The following is a 22,501-nucleotide window of genomic DNA, read 5'->3' as shown; positions in this document are numbered from 1 at the left end:
TTGCAGGTGAATCGATAATAAATAATAATAAAAATAACATAAAAAAATGCAGAAAATGTTGAGGGTGGGAAGAGGGTGTAAAGAAAAAGTGTATTCTAAAGTGTTTTAGGAAGAATTTTCCCTTACTAAAAAATAAAATTCCCACTTCTAGTAAATGTAAAGTTCAAGTTTAATGCTGTCACCACCTCTAAGATACTCATTTATTTGTGCCGGATAAATACTGCTCTTGAATGTAATTATAAACGGTATCATCAAAAGTAATATATTTTTAAAAAGATAAGACAAATAGTATCATAGCCTTCTATTGTTTTAATGAAGATTTTGCTACTTTTTGTTAAAAACTTGCAGTGTAACTAACTACTTTGTCACAAGTGTAGCTTGACTGTAGTTAAGTGAATTTAAATTGTGAGTAGTATGTAGCTTGGCAAGCTACAGTTCGTTTGGAGAACAGTCTCACTGTGTTTGTGTTCTTGCTAAAAGCTTTTAGTAAAGAGAGGTCGACAGTTTTTTTTTTTTTTTTCATTGACAGGCATGCAAAAAGACAACAGGTTGAGCGTAAAAAAAAAGACACTGGTCAGGGGACGTAAGGTATCTCGTTTCCCATAGCCTCTCTCTCTATCCTCAGACACTGTTCTCTCTGTCTGATAGCATCATCCACACCTCTCTGCTCAAGGGCCCATCCACAAAAACTCAGCTTATGTCTTAATCAGCTTCACAAAGAATACAATTCAGCCTGTTGTTAAAAACAAAAGTGGCGTGGCAGGTCTGTGAGACCCCATGCTGCAGCAGAGCAAACCTCCCGGTGCTCCTCTGGCACAACAGAAACAGGAAACAGTCTCGAGGGCACAGATCGGGTGGGCTACTATTCATTATTAATCCCTACGCTGTAATGAGATTATGACAGGTATATTTAGATGGCTGTCTCAGAGAAATGGTGAAAAGGATTGATTGGATCAGGCTGCGGTATAAGACTCTTTATTCTGCAGAGAGGAGAGGGTATTGCCATGGTACAGTACATGTCCAAAAGCATAGTATTAGCATATTTTTCTGTGAAAAATTAAAAGTTGCTCTAGGGTAGACGATAACTTTTTGGCTTTATTTATTAGAGCTGGAGAGAATCGGACAGCTAGAATAGACTGAAATTCATTAAGATCCTACGAACCACATAATATAAAGGAATAAAAGCTTCAACAATACATGCTCTCAGAGCCTTGTGGCTGTAGAAACTAATCTTCCCTTTATTACTAGATACATCTCTTACTTGTGGTACTAAAAGCATGCTGAACAATATTTCAGCATCAGTCCACTGCGAGTTTTACCTCAGGACGAAACTTTCATTTTCCTGCATCTGGCTTGAATGATCTATCAATTTGAACCCAGTGACAAGCTCTTGGGTCCCATACAAAGTCCCCTCACACACAATCTGTCCCCCATCCATTCATGTTTTTCTCCATCCATCCATCCACCAACTAGCATCTCACCCCACCTCTACACAGAAGGGTCAATGGCATCCCATCAGCCCAGACTCCATTCTACGCCCCATCAACAGCCATGACGGGGGCGTCCAAAGCCCATAAAGCAGAATGAACTTGAATCTTTATTTTATGAGAACAATAACACCACAGACTGGCCGTGCCCGCCCCTCCCAGCCTGTCAATCCTCACAAAGGGCCCCCAATAACCATCAATCTATACAGCCAGAGGGACTGCTCCATTGTGTAGCCTAATTACACACCACTTTGGAGCAGTTGTAAGCCTTGGGGTGGAGTGTGTCAGCAAGTGTGTATGTATGAGAAGGGAATCCTGGGGTGACCATATGGTTGCTCTCAAAACCAGGTGCAGGGGAGGGGAAAAGGCTAAAACATGCTGCTTGATGCAAATTCCTCCAGCACAGAGGAAATAATAGAGAAAGTTAAAAGATGTGGCAAAGTACTAACTGCAATTACCAGCCCTTTTAGTCAGGTTTTATGACACAGCAAGTATCAGTCTGCATCTGATAGTAAACTGACAAAATATGATAGTAAGCTGATAGTAAACTGACAAAATATGGTCAGGTAAAAGTCATAAAACCTAATTAAATTAAACCACAGTTAGTTCTGGTCCTGTAAGTTAATTGGACAAGCGATGTTTCAAAAGCACTGATATTTAGTATAGCATCACTGGGACGTTTCACTGTCTGTAGCACTCCACTTGTTCATGTTTGCTAGATGACAGCTTGGCAACACACAATTGTTGAACTTAAGGTTCTTTTGGAACTATTTTCATTGGTGGACCAAAACCATATGACATATCTGGCCAAAGTGTGCATAATGTTTAATGAATAAACACTTCTCTGTGTTTGTGGATTTTCTAAATAGTGATGGGAATTTTGATTCACAATTCATTTAGATTTATTCACTGATTCATTCAGTGACTATTTTTGGAGTTTGCATATTTACACCAGTAGGTGGCAACAAATTAGCACTTTTTTTTTTTTTTTTTTTTTTTAATGAGTAAGTCAATCAATGATTGACTCAACACATTTGGTGTTCACCACAGAAACAATGGAAAAGGATGAGAATGATTTGTTCAAAAACACTGATTCATGTACAAACTCAGCAGCACTATTTTAAAACCGATGTGTGTGAGTAGTGCTGTGACGGGAATTGTGTTTGATGCTTTGGCCTCCTTTGGAACTTAAGATGCCAAACTAACTGGGCAATTTTTGTTTGAAATGCAAGGTATTCATTAGTCTTTACATGTTTGTTGATCTTTTTTGAGTTTACGCTGATGTGTCAGGCTGGACGGGCTGCTCAAACAAAGAGAGCAATTTTGGAAAGCGCTAGAGAGCCACAGTGTTTAGACTAACAGCTTACTTATAGTTAACTCTACATATTAAAGGAATAGTTCAACTAAAAATGAAAAATCTCTCATCACATACTCACCCTCATGACATCCCAGATGTGTATGACTTTCTTTCTTCAGCAGAAAACAAAGACATTTGGAAGAATATTTCAGCTCTGATGGTCCATAAAATGCAGGTAAATGGTGCCAAAATTTTGAAGCTCCTAAAAGCACATATAGCCATCATAAAATTAATCCATATGACTCTAGTGGTTCATCCAGGCCGAGATGTTTAGCAGAACATGTTTGGCCAGCCCTGCTGTTGAACACAACATCACCGTGCACCTGGGTTCAACTACAGTGATGCCTTCCAAAACAGTCAGAAATCTAGGGGTAACCATCAATAACCAACTACATTTCACAGACCACATCTCAAAGACAGCAAAATCATGTAGATTTATTCACTACAATATCAGGAAGATAAGACCCTTCCTCTCTGAACATGCCACACAACTTTTTGTTCAGTCACTTGTCATAACTAGACTGGACTACTGTAATGCTCTTATTCCAGGCCTACCTGCATGCACAATTAGACCCCTGAAAATGATCCAGAATGCAGCAGCACATCTGGTCTTTCATGAAGCAAAGACAGCGCATGTTACACCACTCACTGTCTCTCTTAACCGGCTGCCGGTTGCTGCATGTATCAAATTCAAGGCTCTGATGCTGGCATACAGAACAGTCACTAGGTCTGCTCCAGCCTACCTAAAATAATTTCTGCAGAGCTATGTTCCCACCAAAAGCCTGGGGTCAGCTAAGGAACAGTGCCTTGTTGTACCAACACAAAGAGGCACCAAAACACTTTTCAGGACTTTGGGTTTCATCATACCACATTGGTGGAATGACCTTCCCAACTCCATCCGTGAAGCTGACTCACTTTCTGTCTTCAAAAAACGGCTAAAAACACATCTTTTCCATGAGCACTTAACCAATCACTAAAAAAAAAAAAAAAAAAAAAAAAACATTAAAAAAAACTTGTTGCACTTCAATCTGTCTTGAATACTACTATTCTGATGCTAGTGAAACTTTGTAATATAGCACTTTTCGTACCACTGTCTCCTTAAGATGATTCGCTTATAATGTATTCCTCTTTTGTAAGTCACTTTGGATAAAAGCGTCTGCCAAATGAATAAATGTAAAATGCAAATAAATAAATGTAAATGTAATTAATGTATTCTGAAGCGAAACACTAGGTGTAAGAAATAGATCAATATTTTAAACTTTTTTTTGTAACAAAAAAATCTCGAGGGTCGAGGTCACGCAGCATGTATATCAGCATGTATCGTGCTGTAAGCGCGCTGGCAATTTCACCCGAGAACTGACGCATGAAATACGAAAAAAAATGGAAGTGCAGTTTTGTTTACAACAGAGGAGCATAGATAATCATACATAGATGCCTCATTCAGCTGGTTTGAATACGTCAACTGCGGCGACAACTTGTTCAGACCGCTGCATAAGCTGCTTTTGTGTGGAAACAGTGTCGTGGTCCATAGGAACAACTGCTAATAAGGTATGTACATATAAATATATATGTAGAGAAAGGCTTACACAATTACATCACGTGAGAGGCACTTTGAACTCCACCCTCATCAATGCCCAAACCACAGTTGGCTGGAAGTGAACATTTCTAGTAAAAAATAAATAAATAAATAAATAATAATAATAATATTGATTTATTTCTTACACACACCTAACATTTCACTTCAGAAGACATAATTTTTTTTTTTTTGGGGGGGGGGGGTTCCCCTTTTTCTCCCAATTTGGAATGCCCAATTCCCAATGCACTCTAAGTCCTCGTGGTCGCATAGTGATTCGCCTCAGTCCGGGTGGCAGAGGACGAATCCCAGTTGCCTCCGCGTCTGAGACAGTCAACCAGCGCATCTTATCACGTGGCTTGTTGAGCGCGTTGCCACGGAGACATAGCGCGTGTGGAGGCTTCACGCCATCCACCGCGGCAACCACGCTCAATTCACCATGCGCCCCACCGAGAACAAACCACATTATAGCGACCACGAGGAGGTTACCCCATGTGACTCTACCCTCCCTAGCAACCGGGCCAATTTGGTTGCTTAGGAGACCTGGCTGGAGTCACTCAGCACGCCCTGGATTCGAACTAGCGAACTCCAGGGGTGGTAGCCAGCGTATTTTACCACTGAGCTACCCAGGCCCCAATCAGAAGACATTAATTAATCCTTTGGAGTCAAATGGATTACCGTTATGATGGCTATATGTGCTTTTTGGGCTAAAAATGTTTTGGCACCCATTCACTTGCATTTAATGGACCTACAGAGCTAATAAGAGTAAATGAGAGAATGAGAGAATTTTCATTTAGGGGTGAACTATTCCTTTAGGTTGGGATACCAAACTGTAACAGAACTATTACACATATCAGCTTTAACTGATGCACCACATCTATTGGGACTACTTTAAAGTGATATTAGTATGGGAATAATAATATTAGCATATGCCAACACTTGTGCAGTGAGGAAGAGTGAGACTGATATTGTGAATGTGTTAAACCTCAACCCTGCGAGACCTTCTGATGATGCTAATAAACATGCATATGTTGGATAAAAAGAAGTGACAGAAGATCAGGTATCAGACCTCAGCTTTAGTCCAGAAGAGAGAGAATGAGCAACTACACAGAGTATTCATCTCTCCACTTTCAATCCATTCATAGATGTAACACTCTACAGAGCGGCTCCGTACTCACTAACAAGCAATGTGCACTTCAGGAAAAAAATGTACAACGTGGTCTTAAAAGCGCATAGAAATGAAACATCATCACAGTGGCATGCAGTAATGCAATTTCCCAAAGAGGCAGAGCATTGACCTCAATCAAGGAGAATCTCAGTCATCTTGTGGGAAGAAATGACTACTCTTCATGAATATGCTGAACACCTGTGACTGAGCTACTTTTTGAAACTGTTGAAAAAGCCTTGCTGAAAAAAAAAAAAAAAAAAAAAAAAAACATTAAGGTGATTAAGGTGGTCTAGCTTGTCAAAACAGTTCAAGTTTTGTTTTGGAAGATGGTAAAGAAGCTCAACCAGGTCCCCACTATCCAAGCCAAGATGGTCTACCAGCCCCAACCAGGTTGACCAAGATGGTTTTTCAGGTTGACCTCAGAATCACTAGCTGGTAGTCCAGCTGATACATCAATTGAATCAGTTTAGACCGGCAAAGAACCACATAAAATCAGATACCATCAGAAGATACCTGGATATTTCAACACAAATAAGAAAGAATAGTTCTAGCATCAAAGCTTATGGACATCCAGGGGTAAGTACAGTACATGTACCTGGTTAGGTGGTAATAGGGCACGGACAACCACCAGTTGGATCATTCCTCTCAGGTTTCCTTCCATAGACATGGATCTCCGCAGAGTCTCCATGGCCTCATGGTTGGACTTTCCCAACAGTGACTCACCATTGACTGCAATAAGCTGGTCATTGATGCGTAGACGCCCATCCTAAGCAAAAAAGACAGAATCAGAATTCAGAATCTTGATTTAGCCTCACAAGCCCCACAGTCAGTGTCTGTTGCTTTCATTTGTTTCAGCAAATATCAAGACAGAACAGAGCCATAAACTAAACTAAGACGGACAATCCCAGAGGTGCAACCTAGAGTTAAGTGCCTTGCTCAAGGGCACAATGGTGAAGGCTGATAGCTTGGTTCTTGTAGAGATCAAACCAGCAACCTTCCAGAAACCAGCCCGGAGCATTAACCATTACACCACCACGTCAAGACATCTGGATTATAGAGGCTTTTATTTTCAACTCTGTACAAGTATTTTCATCGAAAGCACCTTGGCAATGTCCTACTTTCTTCACATCTCTGCTGCATTTTGTCACATTCTACAAGAACTATCTGCTTTTTTTCCACAGGCGTATAATGCTCAGTTAAGCCTAAAGGGGCCTGCTGTCAAGGAGTACATTCCCCACAATTCAACAGCTCAGTCTCTCTAGTCCTGCATAAGGACATTATAAGACATGCATATTACATGACATATAAAAAGCCCTAAAGATCATTAAAATTAATATGAACTGCAGAGGCCTCTGCTCTGCTTCCTCTATCTCCAGGCGAGAGAGAGAGCACAGATTCACATGAGGGTTAAAGCAGGAGCTTGCAAAAAAAAAAAAAAAGAAAAAAAAAGAAAAAACCCTCAGATATATAGGCAAAAAATGCTGATATTAATGGAGCTAATGGAAAAAAAAAAGTTTATGGAAACTTAAACCACACTTCAAATATAAGAATTATGTTGAATTAGATAACACAATATTAAACTAGGGCTGTCAGTAGATTCAAATTTTTAATCGCGATTAATCTCATAATTTTTCATAGTTAATTGTGATTAATCTCAGATTTTAAAAGTAGTAAAATCTGACTTTATGCATACTTATTTCCTGTCATAATGCATTTATTTGATCTTTGGAAAGAACAACACAATAGAACAAAACAATAATGTATGTACCAAAAATGCTTTATTAACATTTTCAAAACTCCTCAGTATAAAGATAGAAATTCACTAAAATAGCTCAAATTTGCATAACATTAAACATTTCCCAAAGTCTAAGTGGGATGCTGACTGATTGAAAGAACTAGTATTCATTGCAATGCGCATTAAACCCTCATTGAATATTAATCAGTCATCAGTCTTTTCACTTCAGATATGTGATGCACATGATTCGTGTCAGGGCATCAAGCGCTGCATTGAACTCCATATGAAAGCGCATCTTGTTCTGCTTTTAGCACTGGCACTTCCAATATAAAGATAATTCATCCAAACTGTCCGGTGATCATTAGCTGGCACTTCAAAAGCTCGGCGGCAATGGGTACAAAGTTGAAATTATATTACATTTGAGCAGAGCGTCAACAGGGAGAAAAACTAGCTGCACAGTGGGCTTGTAAGAATGGACATGCTTCTGTGGTAAAATGCTGATTTATAAAAGACATGTGACAGACTTCAGTGAAGTGAAGTCCCTTAAGCATTAGTTTTATAAGTGGTTCTTTCTCCAGCACTTGATCATTGACACAGACTAGCTGTTGTGTGTTTGAGTGTAATGTCCCCTCTAAACACATCGCAAAGGACCCGCCCTCTAACAGTGTTTACAACACAGAGCTGAATAAAATATCAGAATCTAATGTCAAATCGGTACGACTTAATCGCGATTTAGAAAAATTAATGCGTTAAACATTTTTAATTAATCGCACGTGTTAATGCTGACAGCACATACACTACCGGTCAAAAGTTTTGAAACACTTATTCATTCTTTATTATATTTTTTTTCTTCACATTTTAGAATAATAGTAAAGTCATCAAAACTATGGAATAACATAAATGGAACTATGGGAATTATGTTGTGACTAAACAAATCCAAAATAAATCAAAACTGTGTTATATTTTATCAACTTCAGAGTAGTCACCCTTTGTCTATAATTTGCAGACATGTACTCTTGACATTTTCTCAACCAACTTCTTGAGGTATCACCCTGGGATGCTTTTTAAACAGTATTGTAGGAGTTTCCATCTATGTTGGGCACTTATTGGCTGCTTTTCTTTATTATTTGGTCCAAGTCATCAATTTCAAAAACTTTTTTTTTTTATTAAATGTTAGTTTTATAATGAAATAAATTAATATGGTGGCACAATTATATTTTTGTCTACAAAACTAATTTCAAACATTTAAGCATACACATTCAGATCAAAAGATTTTTAAGATCATGGGAAACATTTCGGTCAAGTGTTTCAAAACTTTGACCGGTAGTGTCTATTAAACCAAGTGATATCTGGAAATAAATTATGTTAAACCTTTTCACAAAACTTCACTTTACTAAACAATTTTTGTGATTACTTTTAATCGACTGGCCCCAAGGTCATTTTTGGTGGATGTATGAGGTCAGTTTCCCTCATGTTCACACAAGTGTCCTAGAAGAATAACCACAAGTGCAGTTCATCACATTACCTATTGAAATGTTCCACTAATGTTTGACAACCAGACAGTGTCCAAATCCTTTATCTTAAAGAAATATTCCGGCTTCGATACAAGTTAAGCTCAATCGACAGCATTTGTGGCATAATGTTGATTACCACAAAAATAAATTTAGACTCGTCCAACCTTTTCTTAAAAAAAATAAATAAATAAATAAATAAATAAAAGCAAAAATGGAGGTTGTTACAGTGAAGAACTTACAATGGAAGTGAATGTGGCCAATTTTAAAGTCAGAAATGTGAAGCTTATAATTTTATAAAATCACTTACATTAATTCTTCTGTTAAAACTCATGTATTATTTGAGCTGTAAAGTTGTTTAAAATAATAATTTTTACAGTCGTTTTAGGGTTTGTTGACATTACATTGTTATGGCAATAAAGTTGTACAATTGGCTATAACTTTACACAGAAAAGTTTAGTAAGTGACATACTAAAATCATGTTTAGGTGCATATCCCTCATGTCTTGTGGCTATACTTCAATATATATATATATATATATATATATATATATATATATATATATATAATTTAAAAACAATTTTGTGTGTATGTTCTCTTTGTTTGCTTGTTTTTTTATGAAAAAAAAATGTACTTTAAAAGTGTTATTTTTGTGCTATCTATCATTAAAGCTGAAGTGTTTTGTTTCAGTGTCACTGGCGCCATCAACAGAACTGCAAAAGTAAAAACAGTGTGTTTCCTGAACACTTCCTATCTGCCACTTGTCAGCAAACAGAAAGTCCTACCCAATGTTGCAGAGTTGGGCTGGTTTGGATGCTCAAACAAACAAAGCAATGCCAAAACACATAACCAGAGTTTTAACACTTTTGGGGGGAAATTAACCAACAAATAGCTTGCTGGTAGTGGTCTTTGCATAACAAATAGACATTTCAGCTTTAAAATAAATGCCACTTGGTTTGATAATTTGTTTTCTAATGCAATGGCTTTCATACATTTATGTGTGTGGCTTAAGTGTTCAAATATTTATTGAAGCAGCAATTAGTAAATACATTCAAAACAATGCCTTATAAAGAGTAAACCATAATGTTTTGCCCTGTCCTGACTCAGTAAGATTTATGGCACTCTGTGGAGACCTGAGAGAGAAAATGAGAAAGTCTATGGCTTGTTAGAACGTTCTGTCCACATTGACCACCTAACAAAACAGAGTACCTCCACATGGTTAAACAGAATTAACTGTCATTACACACCCACACACTCTCTAAAGACCCTTCACAACATCTCTCGGACTAACCTGGTTGGCCGGATAGAAATGATAGAAGCACATGAGCCCTGACTGTGTGATCTTAGTGCTTTGGCTTCCTGTTAATGCGAGAGATTTCATTAATCTCTCGCATTAACATATCGAAAATATGTCCTGTCCTTATGACACTATGAGTCACAGATAATTAGAGATCTTTATTAGAGCCATAATCTAATTTTCAAACTTGATTTTGGGGAATCACATAACCCATCTCTGTCTGCAACTATGTTAACATAAGCACATCTGTCTCATATTCAATTTACCTTTACTTCCACCTACAATTTAGCACTGAGTAATACACAATGTGAAAGCAGTTTCAGAAGATGTTTTGCTATAGTGTTTATACCATTTATGGATATAATGTAAAGATGTTTTTGTGCTGATGCTAGACTTCTCAATCTTGTCTTTTGGTTTGCATTCATCAAGTTCCAAAACAAGAGGGAAAATGAAGAGAGATGAAGTATCTTTCATTTATAAAGTATTTTTCAGGGGATTATCCAAAGATAATTACTGCAATATTATTTAAAATATCAAAGAATTTTAAATTTCAGGAAAAATATCTTTATTGTGATGTATGCCAATACAGTGATACAAATTATAATATTAAATTTCTTCCATAACGCTCACTCCTACTTTCTTTCAGTAGAATGCTTGCAAAGCAGCTATTCAAGCCAGTTGATGGCTATTCCGAGAAACAGTGGAGATGAAACTAAAGGTGGAGAATAAATAGCAGGAAATGGGGTATTGATTCTGATCACACTGTTCTTCATGAATCTCAGGAATCACCCAGACCAGTGATACATGAATCATGCCTGACTAGAAGCAATTTATGCACAGATTATTTATATATATATATATATATATATATATATATATATATATATATATATATATTTATTAGGGCATATTGGGACTAAAGTTGGAAATATCTGACATTACGATTTATTACAATTCGACTGCAAATATTTGAAAATTAAAAACAAGCCAACATCGATGATTTTCCAGGAGTGATGGCGGGAGGTGTGGCGCATAAATGTTTGCTTTACGCAGATGATATTTTATTATTCATCTCTGACCTCATTAGATCTATGCCTCGTCTCCACAGGATTATTAATTCCTTCTCTAAATTCTCAGGTTACAGTGTCAGTTGGTGTAAATCCGAAGCTTCGGCTCTGACAGTGTACTACCCATTAACAGCTTTTCAACTGGGTGCCTTCCAGTGGCCCAAACTAGGCATTAAGTATTTGGGCATTTTATTCCCAGCAAATTTGTGTGATTTAGTTAGAGTTAATTTCGACCCTTTAATAAAAAGGTTTTCGAGCGATGTGGGCAGGTGGGCTTCATTACATTTATCTATTATTGGGAAGGTTATTGTTATTAAGATTAATTGTATTCCAAAATTCAGCTACCTGCTACAGTCTCTCCCTGTAGATGTTCCCCTCTCTTATTTCAGGCAATTTGATAGCGAAGTCCTTTATACTACACTTGGTGACCTATATGAGAGTGGAGTGCTGAGATCTTTTGAAAATTTGGTTCAACATTTTACAATTTCTTTAGATATTTTCAGCTGTGCCACCTGTTCTGTACTATTTTTGGGAGTAGTATACACCCCCATAAAGCGGCAGATACTCTGGAAGTGGTGATTACTGCTTTTGGAAAAGGCCATGAAGCAACGGTGTATTATTCCCTGTTAATTCTGGTGGATAGAGCTTCGTATTCTCTCAACAGATTATGGGAGAAAGATTTAAACTTGGTATTGGAGGAGAGACTGTTGGCTAGGATTCTAAAAAGCATCAAGTCCGCATCTAGAGATGCAAGGGTCTGTCTGATGCAATTTAAGATTTTGCATCGATTCTACTGGACCCCCTCTAGATTGTATAGGCTGGGTCTTAAAGACACACCCACCTGCTGGTGGTGCCAATCAAAAGACAGGGACACAACACATGTTTTTGTTGGGGATGTGTAAAGATCCAAGAATTTTGGTTGGGGGTTCAGAACTTTATTGTGAGGTATTGGACACTGAATTTTCATTTAACCCCAGACTGTGTATCCTGGATGATGGGAAAGCTGTTAATATTGGGGACAGATATTTAAAAAGTTGGGTCCTAGCCGGAGTCATGATTGGCAGACAAATTATCCTCAAGGGACGGAAGTCCGCTGGGGCACCCTCATTTTGGGAGTGGTGCGGGGAGATGGGCGAGGTGGCAGCGTTTGAGGAGATGTTTTTTTAGAAGGCTGGAGAAATGGGATTTGTTTGTCAGGAAGTGAGGGAGTTATTTGGCTTTTTTGGAGGGTTCTCGGGGAGGGGCTGTGGAGAGAGGTTTGTAATTTCAAGTTTCAAGTTTTATTGGTCACATACATAACCATACACAGTACGACATGTAGTGAAATTATTGGTACGGTTTTTCTCCCCACAGTTTATGATAAAATTATATTATACAGTTGCAATCGAAATTACTCGACCCCCCAAAAACAGTAAGGATTTACAAAGGTAAGCTTTTCTGATGACCCATATGATGAATGTATTGCTGGTCAGGGGGGTTGAATAATTTTAATTGCAACTGTGTGTGTATATATATATATATATATATATATATATATATATATATATATATATATATAGTTGCAATCAAAATTATTCAACCCCTCCTGACCAGCAATACATTCTGGTAATGTGAATTAAAACACATCAACTAAAACCTCAGTAAACAGTCAAAGTAAGTTTTTAATACACATTTGAGGGATTTTGAGAACAAAGAGTTCAGTTTACCCAAATTTTTAAATAAAAAATAACTAATTCTCTCCACAAATGTCATGTCAAAAATATTCAACCCCCAAAGTCAGTCATTTGTGGAGCATCCTTTATCCTTAATAACAGCAAATAAATGTTTCAGGTAAGTGTTCTCAGGCTTCGGACACCTCTCTATTAGAATTTTTACACATTTCTCATGAGCAAAAGCTTCCAGCTCATTGACATTCTTTGGTTTCTGAGCTGCCACTGCTTCCTTGAAATCCCAACAAAGGTTTGCAATGGGATTTCAATGAGGACTGAAAGGGCCATTTAAGCACATTCCACGAGCTATCCTTGAACCAGATTTTGGACAACTTGGATGTATCCTTGGTGTTATTGTCTTGCTGGAAAGTCCAGTGATCACCGAGCTTCAATTTACACACTGGAGGCATCACATTTTTCATGCCAAAATGACCTGATACCTGAAAGAATCCATGGTGTCAGTCACATAATCAGGATAGCCATTTCCTACAGCCGCAAAACACCCCATAACAGGACTGACCACCTCCATGCTTGACTGTGGGGATGGTGTCGTTCTTGTCATCACCTTGTCATCTTACTCCAGACGTACTGCTGACCCATGGGTCTAAAACTCATTTTCAGTTTAGTGTCATACATCTATAAAACCTTCTTCCAGGACTCCACAGGTTTTTCCTACTTCTTTCTTATTACTTCTTGAATATTCAAGTCAACATTTCCCTTGGTGAAGTTTTGCTTTCTTCCACACCCCAAGAAGGTTGCTGTTGTACCATATTTAAAAAATGTATGAATGGTGCTGCCAACTTTGTCTATTGGAAATTGAAGTGCCTTGGAAATGTACATTTAGCCATGACCTTTCATATATATATAGATGAGTAGAAATATAAGTAAAAAACACAATTAAAAAATACAATAAAATACACAATAATATACACAAAATAGGAGAAAGAAGAAATATACTGTATGTACAAAGTATGCATATGCATATGAAATAGTGCATAATGACAGATGTAGAGGTGGTAGCAGCAACAGTTGACTGGCAATATGTACATGTGCAAGGTAAAGTGCAATTGTGCAGTAATGTTGACCTGCAACAGGCTAATGTTATAGAGGCGATGTTGTAGATGTATAATAATTATATATAATAATATGATAATGTAGAGTGTGTATTGCTTCAAGTGTGTGGTGTTGAATAGTGAACCTAGTCCTGGTGATGTCCTTGGTTCAGGACACAGATGGCCTGGGGAAAGAGGCTCCTCCTCATTCTCTCTGTTTTGGCCATCAGGGAGCAGAAGCGTTTCCCTGACCGTAAGAAAGAGAAGAGTCCATTATTTGGATGGCTGAGGCATTTCATGATCTTCCTGGCTTTGGTCCAGCATTGTTTGTGGTAGATGTACTGCAGGTCAGGGAGTTTGATGTGGGTGATGCGCTCAGCCGATCGCACCACTCTTTGTAAAGCCAGTCCATCTTGTTTTGTGCAGTTTCCAAACCAGGCTGTGATGATTCCTGTCAGGACGCTCTCAATGGTGCGGGTGTAAAAGTTTTTTAGCACCACAGAGGGCAGTTTAAAGTCCTTTAAGTGCCTGAGGTGGTAAAGATGCTGACAGGCCTTCTTCACCATGGTGTTAATGTGGCAGGTCCATGACAGATCGTGTGAGATGTGTATGCCAAGATAACAGAAATTGTCCACTCTCTCCACTGTGGCCCTGTTGATCATAATGGGGTGGTAGCTCCACACCTGCTTTGTGCTGAAGTCCACTATCAGCTCCTTTGTCTTGCTGACATTCAATAGGAGGTTGTTCTCCTGGCACCAGTCCTCCAGGCCTTTGATCTCTTGCAAATAGGCCCTCTCGTCTTTATCAGAGATCAGGCCCACCACAACAGTGTTGTCAGCAAACTTGACAATGGTGGTGGAGTTGGAAGTGGCCACACAGTCATAAGTGTACAATGAGTACAGCAGGGGGCTTAGAACACAACCCTGGGGAATTCCAGTGCTGAGGGTGAGGGGGGGTGAGACATGCCTGCCCACCCTTACTGCTTGTGGCCTGTCAGTCAGGAAGTTGGAGATCCACTGACGCAGAGATGGGCTAAATCCTAGGTCCTCCAACTTGTTACTAACTGACTGTTCCAAGCAGAGGTTGAACAGCTCTGTGAACACCGGTGCTAGCTGGTCAGCGCAGGCTCTGAGGACCCGACCTGAGATTCCATCTCGTCCTGCTGCCTTCCTTATGTTCACTTTCCGGAAAGCCTTTCTCACGTCGCACTCTGTGATGGCGAATGCATTTCCAGCATTAATGCTCTCCGCATACAAGCAGCCGTTATCACTACTGGCACTGTCAGCACCGTTAGCGCAGTAAACTGCAGCCTCGAAGTGAGCATAGAAAGTGTTCAGCTCGTCTGCGAGAGAAGCATCAGCATTCGCAATTTTGTGGGATGGTGTTTTATAGTCTGTTATCGTTCTCAGTCCCTGCCACAGGCTTCTAGAGATACCCTGTTGAAACTGTGACTCCAATTTCTTCCCGTATCGCCACTTTGCCTCCCTCACCACTCTGCGTGTGTTGTAAGACGTGATTTTGCAATTGTCCATGTTCCCGGTGGTGAGCCCCGCTTTATAGGCAGCGGTGCGGATGACAGAGCGTCGCGGATGGATTTATCCACCCATGGCTTCTGGTTGGGAAACATCCTGATGGTGGTTTTGCAGACTATATCATCTACCAGTTTCCCGATCAGTCCCACGACTGCTTCCATAAACACATTGATGTCATCAGAGCTGCACCGGAACATATCCCAATCTACGTCATCTAGAGCATCTTGCAGAGTGGCCGCTGATTGGTCCGTCCAGCGCGTGACCTCCCTCTGAACCAGAGCTTTTTGTTTGAGCATTTGTTTGTATTTGGGTATGAGGAAGATGGCAACATGGTCCGATTTCCCAAACGGTGGTAGAGATTGTGCTTTGTAGCCTTCTTTAAGTGGAGTGTAACAAAGAGAGTCCTGTTGCCTCTAGTAGGGCAGGAAATGTGTTGGCGGAAGTTTGGCGCTGCGCGTTTTAGGTTGGCGCTGTTAAAGTCCCCCATCACAATGAGCGCAGCGTCCCGGTGATGAGTCTGATGAACAACGAGAGCCTCATGTAGTTCATATAAGGCAGTGTCCGTGTACGCCTGAGGTGATATATAAACTGCACTTACTATGATCGAGGTGAATTCTTGAGGAAGGTAGAAAGGGTGACATTTGATGGTCAGAAGCTCCAGGTTGGGTGTGCAGGAACGTGTGAGAGGAACAATGCTCGCGCTGTCGCACCAGCTGTTGTTAACCATCAGACATACACCACCTTCCCTTAACTTCCCTGAATCCATTGTTCTGTCCATGCGAAAAACCGAAAAGAACTCGGCCGGCTGGATGCCGTGGTCCGGAATCGCTGGGTTCAGCCATGTCTCAGTGAAGCAGAGGAGGCTGCAGTCTCACACAAGAGAAAACCAACACTTAACTGGCCACGTGTGTGATGCCTTCGCATTTTGTCGAAAATGCATTATGAACTAAATCCAGTCTCTTAGACTATGATCTGTCCTGTGACAGATGAGTTTGGCTAAATATGTTCAGATTCACAGAAAACAGAGTAAGAATATTTTATAATCCACATTTGACTTAAAAACAACAACAAAAAAACTTTCAAGTAATTTGCTCACTTTCAATGTTAGTGTAGTTACTGCGTTTTTGGCTTTGTAAGGTAGTATGGTCCAGTGCCAATATTCTCAAAATAAATATCTGTGGTTAATCAATCTGACTAATATATTATGAATTACTTAAACAAATTAGAACACTTTCAGACGTGAACACCATAGTAAGTTTCCATTCTAATCTGACCATCAAAAACTTACCAGACCCATGACAATGTATCTCTAATGCAACTGAAACTAATCAGAAGTGTTGAGGAGAGGTTGTTTCTTAGTATTCAAAGACACAATAGCATGAAAAGCACTAGAATGTGTTCTTTACGTGATAACTTCTGGCAAACAGCATTTTTCTGTTTTGCAAACTCAAGCCAACTGTAACTTTGCAAGAAACTGCTTCGTTCACCCCGGCCTCCTCTTGCCTTCCCACTTTGGCTCTTGGGAGAAGACGCATCCCACCCACAGACTCGGGACGCTTCCAACTCATTAACATGGGTTTGGAGAGTTTTTAATTAGCATTAATGTGCTGGAGCTAACACAGGCAGCGCTCTACAGTTTCTGCACTCCCTCACAGGGAACTGGATGGGGAATTAAGAGTGTGTTACCCAGAGTTCTGCTGTACTGGGACTCAAGTGTGAGAACTCATGTGTATCACCTTTGCCATGACTCCCTCTACCCCCTTCTGAATAAGATGATCTGACGAATCTTCAGGATTATGGAGAAGCTTTAGAAGCTTTTTTTTTTTATTCTGCTACACAAACTCTGAAACACAAAATCCACTTTTTCAAGCCGCTAAAGGCCTGACAAAGCAGAGTGAGAAGATGCTTCACTCAAGGTGCAAATCAAATCCTTATCTTCACAAGTAAACTTCACACACTTGCGTGCATGAATGTGAACTCTCTGGGTAGACACACAAATCCACACAAGCAAATGTGCACATGGCTGAGCAAAGCAGCAGCTGGAATAATTTTGCAGAGTTCACAGAAAAATCTGTGCAAGACATTGAGTCATTCATGTTTATTATGCCATTTGGGGGAACCTCAGGGGCTGTCAAGCAAAGGAACAAAAACAACTCCATACAAGTACACAGGACTTGTGTGCTATATTTCACATCTTCTTAAGTCATGCAATAGCTTTGTAAGAGGAACAGGACAAAATGCAAGTCATTATTTTGCAGTAATTTCCACTTCTGCAAAAGATCACATGTATCCCACATCCAAATGTAAAAAAAAATAAAAATGAATGGTGCACCCCTGTAATTGATGGCAAAACAACACTGGTTCTAGTGTGTGTAGTAAATGAATGTGATGAGTCATTTTTGAATTCAGGATGAAGAACGCAGGCTAGAAGTGAGCTTCAGTGGAGGGAAAGATTACCCATGAATAATGACTAAAATTGCAGCCTGTTCAGCTAATTGACTATTTAAAACACTACTAGAATACAAAAAATTGATTTTCCTTTGTGCATTTGTCTGCGGCGAGAATTATACTGTGCTTTCCCTCTAAATCTCTCACCAAATCTCACAATTACAAATGAGTCCTGTGGGGGGCAAGTGTGCCAATATTTGCAATATTTTGACTCTTACTGAATTATATTCTACTGATATTCTGTACTCGTTGGAGTCATGCCTACCGACGAGGGTCTGCTTTTATGGTGGATAGAAAATGTGAAGCGGTACATTAGCCTTAACCTAATGCCTTCAGTATTGGTTTCTATGTAAGCTCCGGTTAAGTGCCAATGATTTTGCTGTTATTTTTAAGTCTTTTTATTTATTTTTTTTATTTTTTTTTATTTTTATTAATTCATATTGTTAATTTCATTTATTTATTTATTTTTCTAAAAAGAAAAGTATAGTTTGTTGAAGTTAGCTTATTTTGAAACTGTTCTAGGTAACTTGTCAATAAAACAAAATATAAATTTCACGTATGCTTTATACCTGTTATTTTTAACATATATTTTAATTTATGAGTAATCGCTTACTGTTTTTTTTTTTTTTTTTTTTTGGGTTAGAGTACTTGACTACCAAATTACTTGAAAATGCCGATCCCTAGAATATACCAGGTAAGTAGCAAGGACTACTTTTATTTATTTATAAAAGTTAGGGATGCTCCGATGAGGATTTTTACAGCCGATACTGATTACCAATCTTCTTGTTGCCTGATCAGCCGATACCGATCCCGATCATTTCACCTTTTATCAGGATCTCTGTCATAACTGGCTATATTGGCACCCTTGGTAAATATGACATATAAGGCTGTGAAAAAAAATCTACATTGTTTGTCCTTTTGATCTTTCATTCAAAAAATGCACAAAAATCTAACCTTTTTTTGAAGAAAGTGGGGAAATATCTCATTATTAAATATTTTTTCTCCAAAACACACTGGTCACAATTATTGGCACCCCTAGAAATTATTATGAGTAAAATATATCTGAAGTATATTCCCATTCATATATATTTTTTTTTTAGTGGACCTGGGTGACTAGGAATATAAAACTGTTCAGCCATGACTCCTTAATTATCAATCACAGTGGGTTAGACTAAAGAATATAGTTCTGATGTGCAGCAAAAGGTTGTTGAGTTTCACAAAATGGGAAGTGGCTATAAGAAAATAGCCGAAGCATTGAAAATGCCCATTTCCACCATCAGGGCAATAATTATGATGTTCCAATCAACTGGAGATCTTAAGAATCTGCCCGGAAAAGGACGTGTGTCTATATTGTCTCCACGCACAGTGAGGAGGATGGTTCAAGTGGCCAAAGAATCTTCAAGGATCACAGCTGGAGAATTGCAGAAATTAGTTGGGTCTTGGGGTCAGAAAGTCAAAAAAAAAAAAAAAAAAAGAATATATATATATATATATATATATATATATATATATATATATATATATATATATATATATATATATTTATATATAAATAAAAATATCAGACATCACCTACATCGCAACAAGTTGTTTGGGAGGGTTTCAAGAAAAAAGCCTCTGCTCTTATCCAGCAACAAACTCAAACATCTTCAGTTTGCTAGACACTACTGGAACTTCAAATGCGACCGGGTTTCATGGTCAGATGAAACAAAAAAAGAGATTTTTGGCAGCAAACACCAGAGATGGGTTTGGCGAACACAGATGAAGTAGTACCCAGTGCCCACGGTTAAATGTGGTGCTGGATCTTTAATGTTATGGGGTTGTTGCTATGCCAGAGGTCCTGGATATCTTGTTCGGATACATGGCATCATGGACTCTATCAAATACCAACAGATAAAAAATCAAAACCTGGCTGCCTCTGCCAGAAAGCTTACAATGGGCCCTAGTTGGAGCTTCCAGCAGGACAATGATCCAAAACAAACATCAAAATCAACATAAAAACAGTTCACTGACCACAAAATCAAGGTTCTGCCATGGCCATCCCAGTCCCCTGACCTGAACCCCATAGAAAATGTGTGGGGTGAACTGAAGAGGAGAGTCCACCAACATGGTCCTCTGAATTTGAAAGATCTGTAGAGATTCTGTATGAAGGAATGGTCTCAGATCCCTTGCCAGGTATTCTCCAACCACATTAGGCATTATAAGAGAAGACTCAGAGCTGTTATCTTGGCAAAGGGAGGTTGCAAAAAGTATATTGAATAAAAGGGTGCCAATAATTATGGCCAATGCGTTTTGGATAAATTTTTTTATTTAATAATGAGATATTTCCAATTAAAGGTTAGATTTTTGTGATTTTTTTTCTTTTTTTCACAGCTTTCTTTGCTCATATTTACTAAGGGTGCCAATATTTTTGGCCACCACTGTAAGCTTTCTGCACACTGTCACTATTAATTGAATTTTCCTCTTCCCAGTAATATCACTTTGCATAGTTTTTGCTGACTTCTTTCTTCTTTTCTTTTTTTTTACATTTAAAAGGCTTATTAAAATTGCTTTTTAAATATTTTTTCTATTATTATTATAATTTTTATTTTTTTATAAGACTTTAAAACAAGTATAGGCTAACAAAATATTTTCTATATTAAGACAGTTATAACCTATAACAAAAGAAGCTTAGTGTCAAACTGAAGACAAACTGATAAGCCATAGGTGCAGTTAAACTTAATGTTACATTTTTGGTTATTGATTCATTGTCATTATTTCATATAATTATTATTATTCCTTATTTCATTTCTATTTTATTTTTGCATTATATTTAATAGGCCTACATATTATTATGGTATCTTAATATTGCATAAATAAGTATTATATTTATAAATTACTTCCTGCCTTTTCATTAAGTTGGATGATTTTATTAATAGTAGTGCTGTCAGCATTAACGCGTTAACACGTGTTCATTTAAAATGTTTAACGCGTTATTCGTGATTAAGGTATATGTACCAATTTGACATAAGATTCTGATATTTTATTCAGCTCTGTGTGAGTTGTAAACACTGTTAGAGGGCGGGGCCTTTGCGATGTGTTTAGAGGGGACATCCATACACCGGACAGTTTGGATGAATTATCTTTATATTGGAAGTGCCAGTGCTAAAAGCAGAACAAGATGCGCTTTCATATGGAGTTCAATGCAGCGCTTGATGCCCTGACACGAATCATGTGCATCACATATCTAAAGTGAAAAGACTGATGACTGATTAATATTAAATGAGGGTTTAATGTGCATTGAAATTAATACTAGTTCTTTTAATCAGTCAACATCCCACTTAGACTTTGGAAAATGTTTAATGTTACACAAATTGAGCTATTTTAGTGAATTTCTATCTTTATACTGAGGAGTTTTGAAAATGTTAATAAAGCATTTTTGTTACATACTGTGTTGTTTTGTTCTATCATGTTGTTGTTGAAATGCATTTTGACAGAGAATAAGTATATATATAGTCAAATTTCAGCACTTTTACAATCTGCGATTATTCGCGTTTAACGATGAAAAATTATGAGATTAATCGCGATTAAAACATTTTATCTACTGACAGCCCTAGTTAAGTTAATTTTTCACTTGTTGCTGCTTGAACTTTAATGAGGGGAACACGTGCTCTCTCATGAGGGCAAGAGATGCCAGGAAAGCGGAGAAAGAGTGCATGTTTCTGGACTCTACAGGTGCTAATATTGTTAATGTAATTTAATCGGGAGATATTTAATAAAGATATTTGAATTACACTACATCTTGTAACTTGCGATATCATTGAGATGTCTGTTCCCATTGGAGGCTGAGAATAAGAATTGGAGGCCATTAATGATAATAAGGGCCATTTCGCAGCTCCTGCTGTTATCCCTTTGCCTTGTCGCGTGTGAAACGCCACATTAACAGTACAGTGCACAAACTTTTCATATTCGCCATACCTCTCCCAATGCATCGTTCTTAAACGCTGAATCAAGTTTGTTTTCTTATGCCAGTATTCCCAACATTCCGTGATGCCTTGACAGTGCTGCTGAAGTCTTAAAGGAGCCATGCGTCTTTTGTGACATGAGCGGTCGGTTTATGCGATCGGCTAAATTACCTATCACCAATCAAGTCAAAATGTGAATATCGGCCGATATCGATCGGAGCATAAAATTAGGCCTGTTGTGATTATCAAATAATTTTATGATTGCAATTATTTGCTTATTACATGATATGATAAGTGAAAGCCCTAAAAAAAAAAAAGCAGACAAATAATCATCATAATCGTGAAAGCCCTAAAGCATACAATTAATAGCCAGGCAAATTCTATAATCGTGACAGCCCCCAAAACATTTATGACCCCTTCTAACTGCTGCTTAGTGATCCTTAAAAAAATATCTACTTTTGTGATCCACGTAACAAATTACAGCATACAGGTTGGGAACAAATAAAGGCGAGTAAAAGGTGACATTATTTTTTTTATTTTATTATTCCGTGTGGGCCAAAATATATCATCAATACCATATGACTTCAGAATGTGAAACTGGAAAATGACAGGTGCATTTGG

At 38.3% G+C, this 22,501-nt stretch overlaps 1 protein-coding gene across 1 annotated transcript in view; it reads right to left on the bottom strand.

The window, feature by feature from the left end:
- The window catches only part of LOC127447692 (partitioning defective 3 homolog B-like), a 466,221-nt gene that overhangs the window by 211,826 nt on the left and 231,894 nt on the right, over positions 1-22,501 (bottom strand). Inside the window, 1 exon segment of the mRNA XM_051709699.1 lies at positions 6,181-6,351. Within this exon segment, the coding sequence (XP_051565659.1) occupies positions 6,181-6,351 (171 nt within the window).

This window comes from Myxocyprinus asiaticus, chromosome 11 (genome assembly GCF_019703515.2).
Source record: "Myxocyprinus asiaticus isolate MX2 ecotype Aquarium Trade chromosome 11, UBuf_Myxa_2, whole genome shotgun sequence".
In the NCBI taxonomy this organism is placed as follows: Eukaryota; Metazoa; Chordata; class Actinopteri; order Cypriniformes; family Catostomidae; genus Myxocyprinus; species Myxocyprinus asiaticus.
This window is presented reverse-complemented; position numbering and strand designations above follow the sequence as displayed.